The sequence below is a fragment of the Heterodontus francisci genome, chromosome 47, assembly GCF_036365525.1.
Source record: "Heterodontus francisci isolate sHetFra1 chromosome 47, sHetFra1.hap1, whole genome shotgun sequence".
Lineage (NCBI taxonomy): Eukaryota > Metazoa > Chordata > Chondrichthyes > Heterodontiformes > Heterodontidae > Heterodontus > Heterodontus francisci.
In genome coordinates, this window is record NC_090417.1 from 17660502 (window position 1) to 17675080 (window position 14579).

The 14579-nt window shown below is 44.4% G+C and overlaps 1 protein-coding gene across 2 annotated transcripts in view; it reads left to right on the forward strand.

Annotated features, from left to right (window-relative positions):
- Window positions 1–14579, forward strand: part of LOC137357136 (beta-TrCP) — a 42049-nt gene that overhangs the window by 23130 nt on the left and 4340 nt on the right. The window contains exons 5-13 of one of the 2 annotated variants that reach the window (XM_068023194.1): window positions 2378–2474; window positions 3577–3714; window positions 4173–4291; window positions 4722–4971; window positions 6128–6246; window positions 7195–7305; window positions 7735–7813; window positions 10682–10873; window positions 11051–14579. The exon at window positions 11051–14579 is cut by the window's right edge and continues 1865 nt beyond it. In XM_068023194.1, coding sequence (XP_067879295.1) covers window positions 2378–2474; window positions 3577–3714; window positions 4173–4291; window positions 4722–4971; window positions 6128–6246; window positions 7195–7305; window positions 7735–7813; window positions 10682–10843 — 1075 coding nt within the window. In that variant the 3' untranslated portion in view covers window positions 10844–10873; window positions 11051–14579. The remainder of the gene's footprint in view (window positions 1–2377; window positions 2475–3576; window positions 3715–4172; window positions 4292–4721; window positions 4972–6127; window positions 6247–7194; window positions 7306–7734; window positions 7814–10681; window positions 10874–11050) is intronic. The other variant, XM_068023195.1, reaches the window with a different exon arrangement.

Below are 14579 nucleotides of genomic sequence, written 5' to 3' on the forward strand. Positions count from 1 at the left end.
ACAACGGCAGTTTGTCCACAATTATGCAAGAAATTTAGGGGGGATGAAGAAAAAGATTTACTTAAATTTATTTAACACCTTACCTTGTCCATGACTCTATGGGCTGACTGCAATGAATCTCTCTGCTTTGAAGTGTGGCAGCTGTTGTAGCAACCATTCTGTGCACAGCAAGATCCCACTAACAATAACAAGATGAAGGGCCAGTTAATCTTCTCTTTGGCAGTGTTGATTTGAAGGAGTAATATTGGCTGGGTCCCTGAGAAAATTCCTGTTCTGTTTCAGTTCGTGGGACTGGATAGCCTGGAGGAGGAAATAGTTGATAAATGTTAGAATGGTGCAATAAGGGGTGATATTCTGAGATTGGGTTGAACTCAAGAGTAAAGGGAGCTAACAGGTCTTAGCTAAGGAGTGTTTAATGCCTTGATGATGGTGTTTAACATTTTTCTGTTGACGTAGAATCATAGAAGGTCTATGGCACGGAAAGAGGCCACTTGGCCCATCATGTCTGTGCCAGCCTAAAAACGATCCACCCATTCTCATCCCACCTTCCAGCATTTGGTCCGTAGGCCTGCAGATTACGGCACTTGAGGCATATCCAGACTTCTTTTGAACAGTTTAAGGGCTTCTGTCTCAACTATCCTTTCAGGCAGTGAGTTCCAGACCTCCACCACCCTCTGGGTGAAAACATTTATCCTCATCTCACCTCTAATCTTTCTACCAATCACTTTAAATCTATGCCTTCGAGTCACTGAACTCTCTTCTAAGGTATCTAGGCTCTTCATCTCCACACTACCCATGCCTCTCAAAATTCTGTACATTTCAATCAGATCTCCCCTCAGCCTTCTCTGTTCCAAGGAGAACAACCCCAGCCTATCCAATCTTTCCTCATAACTGCATTTTTCCAGTCCCAGCGACATCCTCGGAAATCTCCTCTGTACCCTCTCTAGGTCAATTACATCCTTTCTGTAATGAGGTGACCAGAACTGCACACACCTTTTTTTCTTAACCACGATAAGTTCTTAATACGGGACTTCAGGTTTTTAACTTAATAACCGATACAAATTTACAACAAAATAATCAGACCTGCCCCTCCTATAATATTATTCCAGTTCAAAATGCTTTCTGATTATTTTCTGTGAGAAGCCAATGCTGATGAGGGAGGTCTGAAACCCTCGTTCACGCAGGTTCCTGACCTATTCTTGCCATCTGGAGAGAGTTCAGGACAGGAGCCTATGGATCCCTGTGTGTGCTTGCACTCTCAACTTGACGACAAGACAAGCCATTCAAATAATATGCCAGGATTTGCTGCTTGAGGGTCCTACCGCTTCTCATGAAATTTAACCGAGAATCAAAAAGCCCAACCACTTTAGGACAATTCAAGTAACTGAAATTAATCTCTAAAACCTCACTCTCAATATTATTTCTCAACAACTTCTGTGGTTATATTCCTGAATGAAAATAAATTTGCTATATTTGAGAAGCTATTGATCGAATATTTTATGACCGGTTAAACTTGAAAGCAGTACCAAGTTCTGAAGTGAAATGTATTCCAAATAGTTACCTCTCATTTGTTTTTGCTTGAATCACAAACAGTTGTTGGTATAAACCAATCTACTCCAGTTAGATGGAATGAAGACACCGATCTGTGATGATCTGGTTGAATGATGCAACAGGCTCAAGGGGCTGAATGGCCTCCTCCTGTTTATTGTTCTGAAAGGATTGTTCTGTCCCATTACAGAAGGAAGGGTGTTTTGAATAAAGTCCAAAACCTGTTTTATCCAAAGTTCTGTTTACGTACACCAAGGACGATTGCACAAACATTTGGTGAAGGAGGAAAGATGCAAGTAACAGAAGATTAAAGTTTTAGATATTTGTTGATATTTGCTCCAATAAAACACTCCCTAAAAGACAATTAAGAGCTAATTCTCGCACTTAACAGGCAGAGATTTATTTATGTAACTTGAGTTATCTGTTTCAAGTGGCTGAGAAGATTATATATTTGTTTGGAACCAAAGAGCTGCTGCAAATGCGTGAGATCTCTTACTGGTGATGTATTTGCCAGGTCCACATCCCTCTTCCATCTTTATGATCTGTTACTGCTGTGAGCAGTGGCATCAGATGGATGTGTACATGTACGTGTCTGTATATTTTTAGTGAGAAAATTCATAGCCAGTCGCGCTGCACGAAATCACTTGCAGTGACAGATCTCTATGTTTAAAATGACAACTGTTCTGGGACAGATTGGAAGAGAAAGCAAGCCTGTAAAATTGCTCTGCTAACTGCTGCCTCTCTGCGTTTGAGTACAGTTGTGACTTCTGATGTAAGTTGCAGAGCTTTTCATATCAATGCGTTGATGTTTATGGATTTTATGCTGCAGGATCCAGTACCTCTTCAAAAACAAGCCCTCCGATGGTATTCTACCTCCAGATTCGTTCTACAGATCTCTGTACCCCCAGATTATACAGGACATAGAGGTATGAGGCTGAAGCTCGCTGTCTTGAGAAAAAGTTCACGTGCCACACTGATTACTATGTGAAAGAAAGTCTTTCTTTAAAGAAGGAGGTGTTTGCACTTATAGCGCCTTTACAGACCTTGGGATGTCCCAAAACGCTTCACTGATAATTACATTTAAGCTATCGTCACAGTTGTGCTACAGGGAAATGTAGCCATTTTGTGAACAGCAAGCTCCCACAAACTGCATTGAGATAATATTCAGATAATCAATTCTCCTGATGGTGGCTGAGGGTTGAATGTTGACCTGTGCTCCAGGGAGAATTCCCCTGCCCTTAAAGATAGTGCCATGGAATCTTTTACATCCACCAGACTGGGGCCTTGGTTTAATGTTTCATCTGAAGGACAGTACCTCCGATAATGCAGGACTCCCTCAGTACTGCACTGGGAGCATTTGTCTAGATTATGTGTCCAAGTCTGTCGAGTGGAACTGGAACCCAGGGCCTTCTGACTCATGGGTGAGATGCTACCCACCGAGCCAAGGGCTGGGTTTTGATGGGCTTGATGATATACTGTATTATTTTACAACAACTTGCTTCTCATGCACATCGGCATCTGTCGTTTCTTCAGATCCTATTGTATTACTGTCAGTTGACTTTACTCCTGGAGTTGCCTTTTCAAAAGGAATTCGGCGTAAGGATGATCGTGAAAGTTACATGATAAAAAGGATCTCCTATTTTTTTTTTATTATCATAATGGGGTAGTTCTGAGCAGCCACCCCCAGCCCTGAGATTGAACAGTAGCAGTCAGGGGTCGTCACGAAAGCAAAATACTGTGGATGTTGGATATCTGAAATAAAAACAGATAATGCCGTAAAGTCTCAAGTCAGGCAGCATTGGTAGAGAGAGAGAATATTTTAACATTTCTGGTTGATGACCTTATGTCAAACCTGGAAGAAGTTTGGATTTAACAGTTTTGAAGCAAGTACAGAGCTGTGGAACAGGCCAGGTCTGTGATGGGGTGAAGGGCAGGAGAGATCAAATGACAAGTGATGATGGTGCAAGGCAAATGGGGATGGAAATAGGGTAAAGGAAGAAACAAAAATGGATTGTGTCTCCTTTTCAGACAATTGAATCCAACTGGAGGTGTGGGCATCACGGTTTACAACGGATACACTGCCATAGTGAGACGAGTAAAGGTGTCTATTGTTTACAGTATGATGACCAGAAAATTATCAGTGGTTTGCGTGACAACACCATTAAGGTAAGTGGAGCAGTAATGGAATTGGGAGAGTTTTCTGACCATTTCTGTCCTGTCAGGAACCAATTTGTCATGGATATCTTGATCAAATGGTCTTTGGGTTCAGTTTGTATTTTAACAGGGATATGCACAGTATGACCTGGATGTACTGAGCTCTCTGGGGTCCAGGTTAATATCTACCCTGTGCTAAGTTTGCCAATCTCCACTGCACAACTGGAGTGCCCCTATTCGTCAAGCTGCTTTTAGTAGCACAAAGTAATCTTGCAGTTGAAGTTGATTAATTGACAGGTATGCACACAGCTCTGGTCTGGCCAAACCTGGAGTACTGGGTTAAGTTCTGGTTTCTGTTCTCCAGAAAGAATATTAAAACATTGGAGGCAGTGCGGGAAAGAGCCTACGATTGGTTACTGGGGTGAGGCTGAGGAGCCTTGGAATCACTGTGTTTTTTCTACTCTCACCAGATTTGGGACAAGAACACACTGGAGTGTAAGAATGTTCTAACAGGTCACACTGGCTCCGTGCTATGTTTGCAATATGATGACAAAGTGATCATAACTGGATCATCGGACTCCACAGTAAGGTATGTGGCTGGCTGTTTCGAGGTATTTGAAAAATGTGGCAATAGCAAATCAACATTCTGTGTATAAACCCCCTAGGGCAATAGAAGTGGGGGGGGAATTGCTCGCTCACTCCCTGGTGAGCCCAGTCAGATAGTGCGCAGCTTGAAAAAACTGGACAGGAGGATCAGTCTTGGCACACCTGGGTCATTTGTCGTGTTGGTCTGTCTCCCAGCGGCAAAGAGGGAAGTGTTTAACCCACTGCACCACCCGGCTTTAGTCTGCTCCTTTTTCTCCCCCCTCCCATTTTACCCCTTTCCTCCCCTGCACTCCTATTTTACCCTTTTCCTTCCCCCCCCCCACTCCCATTTTACACCTTCCCTGTCTCCCTGTCCCAGTGTTGAATGCTTCTGTCTAAATATTGGTGCTGTTTGCTTGATTTGATCATGGCAGAGTTTGGGACGTTGGCACGGGGGAGATGTTAAACACGCTGATCCATCACTGTGAAGCTGTCCTACATCTCCGCTTCACCAATGGAATGATGGTCACATGCTCCAAGGATCGTTCGATAGCTGTGTGGGACATGAGCACCTCAACAGACATCACCTTACGCAGAGTCTTAGTCGGCCACAGGGCAGCTGTCAACGTTGTGGATTTTGATGATAAGTACATCGTTTCAGCTTCTGGAGATAGGACTATCAAAGTAAGAACTATTTCATTGCTCTTTGTTCTTTTAGTGTCTGCCTTTCCTTTTTTTCCCTCGCCCAAGCACCTATTCTAAATTGGAACAGGAGGAGGCCGTTCAGCCCCTCAAGCCTATTCTGCAATTTAGATCAAGGCTGACCTGTACACCAGCTGCAATGATCTGCCCGAGCTCCATATTGTCCACCCACAAATGCTGATTCCGACTGGATCGGATCAGCTGATCGATTCGCTTTCCAAACTTTTTCCCATTTGGTACATTTCCAACAATGTTTCATGGTAATCTGGGCAACTCAACTCACACATTTGTAGAGTGTTGTTACTGTTCTATTCCACAAAGCCAGCTGAAGGATAGAACTGGAGCCAATCTTTACATGCTTCTATATTTATTTATTTATAGAGTTACACATTAGAAGCATAGACCTCCAAAACCAACAACTGCAGGTTTAATCTGTGGGGGGATCAAGTGAATATCCAGTTAATTCCCACCACTTGAATACATTTAAAAACAATTAATATACAATTAACACACCCATCCACAGGACATCTTGGAGCTCTTCATAGCCAATTAATTATCTATGAAACATCGTCACTGTTGTTCTGGAGGCAAACAGCAAGCCCCCACAAACTGAGATTGATTTAATCTGTGTTGTCAGGGTTACTTCAGGGACAAATATTGGCCCAGGAAAACTCCCTGCTCTTGCTCAAGCTTTTACGTTGACCTGAACAGGGTCTCGGTTTAATGTCAGATCCAATAGTACGACATTCCATCAGTACTGACCCTGGCAATGCAAGGCAGTATAAGTACTGTCCCTCCGACAGTTCAGCATGCCCTTTGCACTGCATTGAAAATGTCAGCCGGACTATGTGATCAAGTCTCGGACTGACTCTGCAAATAGGTGAAATAGTGCACCCCCCCCCCCCCCCCCCCCAAAAATATTCTTCTCAATACTCCTGAGCCTTGAATCATTTATCAGGATTATTCCAAGCTCAGCCAGTCTTCCTGCTCCTTTCTGAGTCAAGAGATTTTTCCCAATTGCTTGCCCTCACCCTCTCTCATCATATTTCCTGATAATTTTGTGAACTAAGCATTTCCTACTTGTTCACCTGTTAACTGTTTTGATATGAGCACCTCCTTCCGTCTCCCTCCCCGCTAGGTGTGGAACACTGGCTCCTGCGAGTTTGTGCGGACGTTGAATGGACACAAGCGGGGCATCGCCTGTTTGCAGTACAGGGACAGACTCGTGGTTAGCGGCTCCTCTGATAACACGATCCGGTATGTTTCTCTCTGTCCACAACAGGTCTTTTTTAAGTGTCGTGAACCAGAGTCCCCATTAAAACTAGTTGCTTATATCAGCCATGAAGCGCTGACCATTATCCACGTACCTTAACTTCCCTCTCAAAGTTGCTGATTCTAGCATCTTTAAATGCTCTATTTATTTCAGGAATAAACAATCCTGGTTAAAACAAATAACTTGTATTTCTGCATCAATTCAGGATGTCACGAAGTAATTTACTGTTCAAGTACTTTTCAAGTCCAGTCACTGTTGTAATGTAGAAAACACTCTTGCCAATTTGCGCATAGCAAGCTTCCACAAAAAGCAATGCGATAATGACGAGATCATTTGTTGATTATTGGATGTTGATTGAGGGAAAAATATTGGCCTGGACATCAAGGAGAACTCGCCTCATCTTCCAGTTGTGGCCATCGGATCTTTTGCATCAACTTGCGAGGGCCTGATGGAAATGTGACTCCTCCCTCTGTACTGCACTTGGGAGTATTATGTGCTCAGGTCAAGTCTCTGAAGTGAGCGTTGAACCTACAATGTTCTGCGTATTCTGTAAATGGGTTTATGGTGCTTCGAAACAAGGCTGTGGTAAACGCCCTCATGTCCTACCCCAAGCAGTTAACTCACCGTTCTATGTTGTTCGCAAACTGCTGCCAATCTCAATAATAAGAGCTTGCATTTATATTGTGCCTTTAAGCTTTTAATGTCATAAAACATCCCAAGGTGCTTCACAGGAGTGTTATCAAACAAATTTTGACACTGAGCTACATTAGGAGATATTAGGACATTGTCACCAAAAACTTGGTCTTAGAGATAGGTTTTAAGGACTATCTTAAAGGAGGAAAGAGAGGTTTGATCTTCACCATTTACCTGTTTTTTGTTGTAGCTTTCCACTGCTCACTGTTATATGTTTTATCCACCCGTCCCTGCTACAGGTTGTGGGATATCGAATGCGGTGCCTGTCTGCGAGTTCTGGAGGGTCACGAAGAACTCGTCCGCTGTATCCGCTTTGATAACAAGCGAATTGTTAGCGGAGCCTACGATGGGTAAGAAAGAACTTGCATTTGTATAGCGCTTTTCACAACTTCAGAACATTCCGAAAGAGCTTCAAAGCCTATGAAATATTTTTTTGAAATCTAGTCATTGTATCAATGTAACATTTCATCCAGAATACGGCCCTCAAATAATGCAGTGCTCCTTAGGTGCTGCCACTCCGACAATTCAGAGTGAGCTGGATTGGAAGTGAAGTGTCATTTGAGCATATTCCATTATCCCAACAATATGAAATTGCATTGGTAAAGTGCCCTCTACAGTAGAGTAGTCTGCATTCTTCTGTACGGTGAGTGTCTGACTTCGGAGTTTGGGACCGTTCATGGCGCTGGCAGAGCAATTGGAAAGTTGTGAGCTGACACGATAACTCGTGACTTTCTGTGTTTATTCAATTTGGTTTTCTCTTTTTTTTGTTTGTTTCAAAGCAAAATTAAAGTGTGGGACCTGGTGGCTGCATTGGACCCCCGATCGCCAGCCGGGACCCTCTGCCTGCGGACACTAGTGGTAAGAGCCCAGCTTCTTGCATGGCACACGTCCCTTGTACTTATGTTACTTCAGGTATCTGCTTTACTCTGAGATTATCCTCAGCCTGAAGTGAGAAAAATGTTGATTTTAAACCGCATTCTGAGATCTCATAGTCATGATGGCACAGAAGGAGGCCATTCGACCCATTGAGTCCATGCAGGCATAAAGTTAACATGAAGGTTCAGCAAGAGGTTAGGAAGCGAAACTACTTGTTTGCCTTTATTGCAAGGTTGGAGGGGGCAGTTGGAGTATAACAATCAGGTAGTCTTGCGGCAGAACTTTGGGACTGTATCTGGAGTACTGTTTACAGTTTTAGTCTCCTTACCTAAGGAAGGATATATTTGCCTTTTGACTGGGTTCAAAAAAGGTTCACTGGATTGATTCTTGTGATGACCGGATTGTCTCAAAAGGAAAGTTTGAGTAGAATCGGCCGATAATTCTCTGAAGTTTAGAAGAATGAGAGGTGATCTCATTGAAGGATGTAACATTTATATAAGGGTTGACAGGATAGATGCTGAGAAGCTGTTTTTCCTGGCTGGAGAGTCTAAAATTCAGGGCCAAATTCTTAGGAAAGGGGTTTAACCTTTAGGACTGAGATGAGGAGAATTCCTTTCTCTAAGGGTTGTGAATGTTTGGAATTCTCTGCCCCAGAGGCACATGGCTGCTCAGTCATTGAGTGGATTCAGTACGAGATTGATACATCTTCAGACACGAAGGGATATGAGGAGAGGATGGAAAGTGGAGTTGATGCATAATATTAGCCATGTCCTGATTAAATGACAGAGCAGCCGTGAAGGCTGAAATGGCCTACTCATGCTGCTACTTTGTGGATAAGACAATTAGGAAACCTAATGGAATACTGGCTGTTCCGACAGAAGTGTGAGGTGATGCATTTTGGCAGAAGTGATGGGGAAAGGCAATATAGACTAAACAGTGCAGTTCTGAAGAGGGACAGAGGGGTTCATGTGCCTAGATCTTTGAATGTGGCTGGACATATTGAGAGAGTGGCGAGCAAAGCATATGGGATCTTGGGCTTCACAAACAGAGGTACTGAGAACAAAAGCAGGGAACTTAGGATGAAACTTGATAATGTTTTGTTTAGGCAACAATTAAGAGTATTGTGTCCATTTCTGGTCACTACTCTTGTAGAAGGATGTGAAGGTCCTCGAGAGAGCACGAAGGAGGTTTTAGCAGAATGGTTCCAGGGATGAGGGAATATAGCTACAAGGTTAGGATTCTGACAGATTGAGATAAGGTAAAGAAAAGCAGTTCCCAGAGTACTTAAGGATTCAGAACTCCGAAGAAGGGTCACTGACCTGAAACATTAGCTCCGCTTCTCTCTCCACAGATGCTGCCAGACCTGCTGAGTATTTCCAACATTTCTTGTTTTTATTTCAGATTTCCAGCATCTGCAGTATTTTGCTTTTATATTCGCTGGAGTTCAGAAGAGTGAGGGGGGATCTCATAGAAACCTATAAAATTCTAACAGCACTTGACAGGATAGATGCAGGAAGGATGTTCCCGATGGTGGGGGAGTCCAGAACCAGGGGTCATAGTCTAAGGATACGGAGTAAACCTTGCGGGACTGAGATGAGGAGAAATGTCTTCACCCAGGGAGTGGTGAGCCTGTGGAATTCGCTACCACAGAAAGCAGTTGAGGCCAAAACATTGTCTGTTTTCAAGAAGGAGTTAGATATAGCTCTTGGGGCAAAAGGGATCAAAGGATATGGGGGAAAAGTGCGAACAGGTTACTGAGTTGGATGATCAGCCATGATCATAATGAATGGCGGAGCAGGCACAAAGGGCTGAATGGCCGACTCCTGCTCCTACTTTCTATGCTCACATTAGCTGATGGTACAACGACTCGGGGAGACAGATTTAAGATTTGGGGCAAGAGATGCAGGGGGATGTGAGCAAGAATTTTTTTTATGCAGCAAGTGGTAATGATCTGGAGCCCGCTGCCTACAAGGATGGTGGATCAGTTGTTTCAAAAGGAAATTGGATAGGCACTTGACAGAAATAAACAGGGCGAAGGGGTAGAGCGGGGGAATGGGACTGACCGCGTTGTTTGACGGAAAGCCGGCAGGGACTTATTGTGCTCTGTCATTATGACTCTGACGAGATGTGGAATATAAAAGTTGAGCTATCATCCATGTAAAACCACTATTGGAAACTATATGAAATTTTGGACTCCACACTATAGGAAGGATGTTGAGGAGATACAGAGGCTACAGCAGAACTTCGCTAGGATGATGCTTAGATGAGAAAATGCCAAGAAAAAGTTCAAGTGCAGGTCATCCATGATCTCATAGAATAGCGGAACATGATTGAGGGGCTGAATGGCCTCCTCCTGTTCCTATGATGTGTGCTTCCTATTTCTATTCCAATCAATGCCATGGGGTTCTGCTAAGTTATGTTTTGGCGTGGAATTCATGTGATTCGCAAAAGCAGCAACTTGTTTGCTGTGTGTCTGACCCCTTGCTCAAATTCACAACAGTTTCAACTGTTGCTCTCTGGTATTGTCTCTCCCAATAACCCCTCCCCGTTCCCAAAATTATGCAAACTGAACAAGATGTTAAACCCAAGTAAATGGGAAATAAATCTCCTGCCAGACACACGAGGAGTCATTTTCTGATTTTGAGTTCTGTTAGGGAGCCACAACCCCTGGAAGTGCATATCGGAAATTCGGGCACAATGCACATGAGTTTCCAACCACTTCAGTTTCCAACATGAGCATCTAGTGAATTAACTTAAGTAGTAGGAGTGCTCACTTGTTAATGAGCCTTTTTCTTGTCTTTTTATAACACTTCCTCCTTCCTCCTATTTGTCTCTCTCCTTGGACAACAGGAGCATTCCGGGAGAGTGTTCAGGCTTCAGTTCGACGAGTTCCAGATAGTAAGCAGCTCTCACGATGACACCATCCTGATCTGGGATTTCCTGAACGTGCCCTCGGAGCAGGGGGACGGCTCACAGTCAGCACCCCGCACTTACACCTACGTCTCCAGATAGGTGCAGGCGTCTCACGTCACACCAGTTATGGTAAGGAACGGAATGTGCGCGCTATCCCTTTTCTCCCACTGGCATCTCCAAAGGTGCACTCTCTGTCCAATAGCTTCACGGCTTGACTTTTCAGATGTCGGGGACATCTGCCCCTTCCCTTTTTCATGATGTTAAGAGTTGACATTTCTCCCCTCTTATCTCTCTCATTCTCTTTAGGATGTCCAAATTACAGCTTTTAGGCACTTAAAAATAACGATCCTGAGCCACACATTCATTCAATGAAGCAATCATTTTGAAGGGGACTCATTTCAGGATATGTGGGACAGCAAGCAGTAGGTGCCTGCCCAGTGAAGAATGAAAGCATTTTTGAGAGAAAAAAGCCCCACACATCATTGCATCAACAGAAGAAGTTTGAACTGGATCTCCACTTCCATCTCAACGTAACCCAGTCCAACCCAATTATTTTGTAAATTTATACATATCGATTTCTTGAAGGAACTTTGAAGACAAAAGAAAAACTAAAAATCTTTTGAAGGGAATAGTGCGAGAGGGGGTCTGGGAATTGGCGATGGGCTGTGCTGAAATGACTAAATCTATCCTGTTGTAGATTTTCTAACTCTCCCTGTTATCAGAATTTGAAGAAGCTCCCCCACTGACGGTACTGAGCCCCAAAGAGAAGAAGGTCCCAGCCATGAGCTGGAGTTGGCGTCAGTCACTCTGGACCTGGGAGCAAGCTGGTTGGAAGTGGGCTGGTTGGCAAGTGGGCGTGAGGTTTTTGGAGAGAAGTGGGTGATGAAACCAGTCAGGCTTTTTCCACATGTTATACAGCTACAGCACCCCTCCCAAATCCCATTCCCCACTGGAAAGCACAGACAGAATTGGGTTCTGCTGCAATTCCTGCCATCGCAACATAGCCTGTGAAGGTTACCCGCTTGGGCATGATGCTGAAAGGCTGCCCTCCTCCTGCCCATGGAACTGTGCCCCAGCAAAACTCTGCCCTTCTGTAGAGGAGGGGAAGAAATGTAATCAATAAAATCAAGAGTTTGATTTTATTTATTTCCTAAGGGGCCTGTTCTGTTGGTGTGTTTCCTGGATAACCAATAAAATGGCGCAACTTTGCGGTAGCGAGCTCGGTGTTGGGATTGTTCTCCTATTTATCGATTTGTCTCACTGTGAAGAACAATGGCACTGTGAACATGTGGCGAAGGGGACTCAATCACTTGACGGAGTCGCATTGTTGCAATGAAGCAGGGACAGGGTCAGGCTTGGCTTTGATTGGGCCCCACAGCTGAAAAGCCTGCTGACCTTAGTTGGTTGGGAACCAAGATTAGCTGCCAGTGGAGTCACTGCCAGCCCCCTGAAAGCTGTACCTGTCCCAGTAAGAGAGCGGCAGTTGTCTGAAGAGCTGTACCCTGGGAAGTGTCGCAGGGACCGCCACCAGCCCGGCTCTAGCTCAGCGACGGCTGCCGTCAGCCCATCTCTGGCCCAGTGACGGCCACCGCTGGCCTGCCCCTACCACATTGAGGAGCCAAGACGTTAAAGATAGAAGAAAACTGTCAGAGAAAAGGCGGCAGTCCAGAAGGGGTCTCAGCACTGCTCTGATCACCACCTATGATGTATAATTGAATGCTATCACTTTCCTTCTGAGATGAAGGCGATGTATTGTGTTGCTAGAAGCCAATGTGCAATTTAAAGTTCCTATTGTACAGATTGTGTATAGTATCTTGTGTTTAGTTTATTTTAAGAAGTATCCTCTATAAACCTCTTTTCTTTTAACACGTCGATGAAACCCCAAGGCTCTTAAAGGTAAAATTTCAGCAGTGTCTTATGACGGCAGGTCCGTGTTGTGGAGAAGTATTTTTTGGGGGGTGTTAGTTCAGATGTGTTGTGTATCTTTCTACAGTCACTTCCCTGGGCAGGGCCACCCACCACCACCCCCCCACCACCTCTCCTAAGGTGGAGACTACAGAAATTTGCTGGTCAAGATTGCCTGAACCGTGCGGAGTTGGGAGGTGCTGCTGTCCTCAGTGTTGTTCCTCAAACTCCAGGTTATTACGCCACTTTGGACATGTAACTGTTGACTTGGGGGTGCGAGGGGGCACGGGCATGGGGGCAAAACAGAATGACCGTGTCACCAAGCCGGGGGCCATGTTACCAGCCCTGGAATCAATCCCTGCTCTGCTGAGTGAGCTGCTCTGAGCTGGGCTAACAGGGGGGGCTGCAGGTGAAGAAGCAGCTGGGGAGGACAATAGGTGAGAAAGGGGTTCATGGTTCAGAGGTGATGTTTCCCACAGTCAAATCATCAAAGCTCATCAGGTCTCGGAGAGTGATGAATGGTTACTCAAACCAGTGTAATTCGGCATCCTTGGAACCTGGACTCCAACACCTTGTGGTGGCGGGGGTGTAGAGAGAAGCACAAAGTTGTTGATGCAGCTCAGTTCTTCTGGAAAAGTATTGCTGGATTCCCCAGAAGTACTTCTGCAGATGGCTGTACCTGTCCTCACCACCATGTCACCGATCCCCCTCTCCACCCCTCCCCCCACCCACCCAATGTTTGGTGGTCATCTAGTGTCAGGCATTGCCCAGGTTTATGAGTGCCGTTTCCACACAATATGATTCCACTCAGTCCCAGCTTCCCATTCACCTTATTTTTCCCCCACCATCTCCCAACCCCACCACCTTGTTTTATCAGTTGACCATGGCTTTGGTAATGATTCGTGCTATTTTTCTACTTTTTCTTGTTGTCTTGTTCTGTGGATTATTTATGTAGTCTTTTTAAAAACAAAAAATGCAATCTTTTAAGATATGTGATTCGTGATTAAATTGCATTTTATTATTCTCCCAACGGGCAAAGAGTTCAAATGTCAGAATTTTTTTCTTGATAACACCACCTTGAAACTCCAGCCAGCCGCTTGGGGCTCTTGCCTCCATTTAAATGTCCAAGCTGCATGAATAGGTCCAAACACTGACTAACAACACGTTCATTCCTGCCTGCTCAGCATTGTGTCAGTCCAGAATCTGGAGCACTTTTTCCATTCTTTATGTTGTTTGCTTATCTGACCATCTGTCTTAATTTTGCTGAATTATAAAATGCTCATATGTAGCTGTCCAGTCACATGATGTTGAAGAAGTTTACAACACAGAACAGACCATTCAGCCCAGCTCATCTGTGCTGGTGTCTATGCTTCACTCAAGCCTCCTTCCATCCTTTCTCATTTCTCCTTATCAGCTTATCCTTCTATTCCTTTTTCCCTCGTGCTTATCTGGCTTCCTTTTGAATACTTCTATGCTGTGAGTCTCAACTACTCCCTGTGGTAGTGCATTCCACATTCTCACCCCTCTCTGGGTAAAGAAGTTTCTCCTGAATTCCCTATTGGATTTATTCATGACTATCTCATTTTTATGGCCCCTAGTTTTAAACTCCCGCACAAGTGAAAACATCTTTGCCAGATCTACCCTATCCAAATTCTTTCACAATGTGAGGTCTGATCACCACTCAACCTGTTGTCCAGAGAAATGACCCCAAAATGGCCCAAGCCCCAATTCTTTATTTTCCTTAAGGAGGTAAATCCTATCCCCACAAGCTTCACTTTGCAAATCAAAGTGATGAAAATCATCCAGTACTGACCTGTTTGCTTCCCAGCTCCCCTCCGCTGTTTGCTCACCCATGCAGGGGAGGGACTTGTATCCATTGCCTATAATGGAACTAAGGAGCATACTGAAACCCTCAATTTCAGGGGCATGC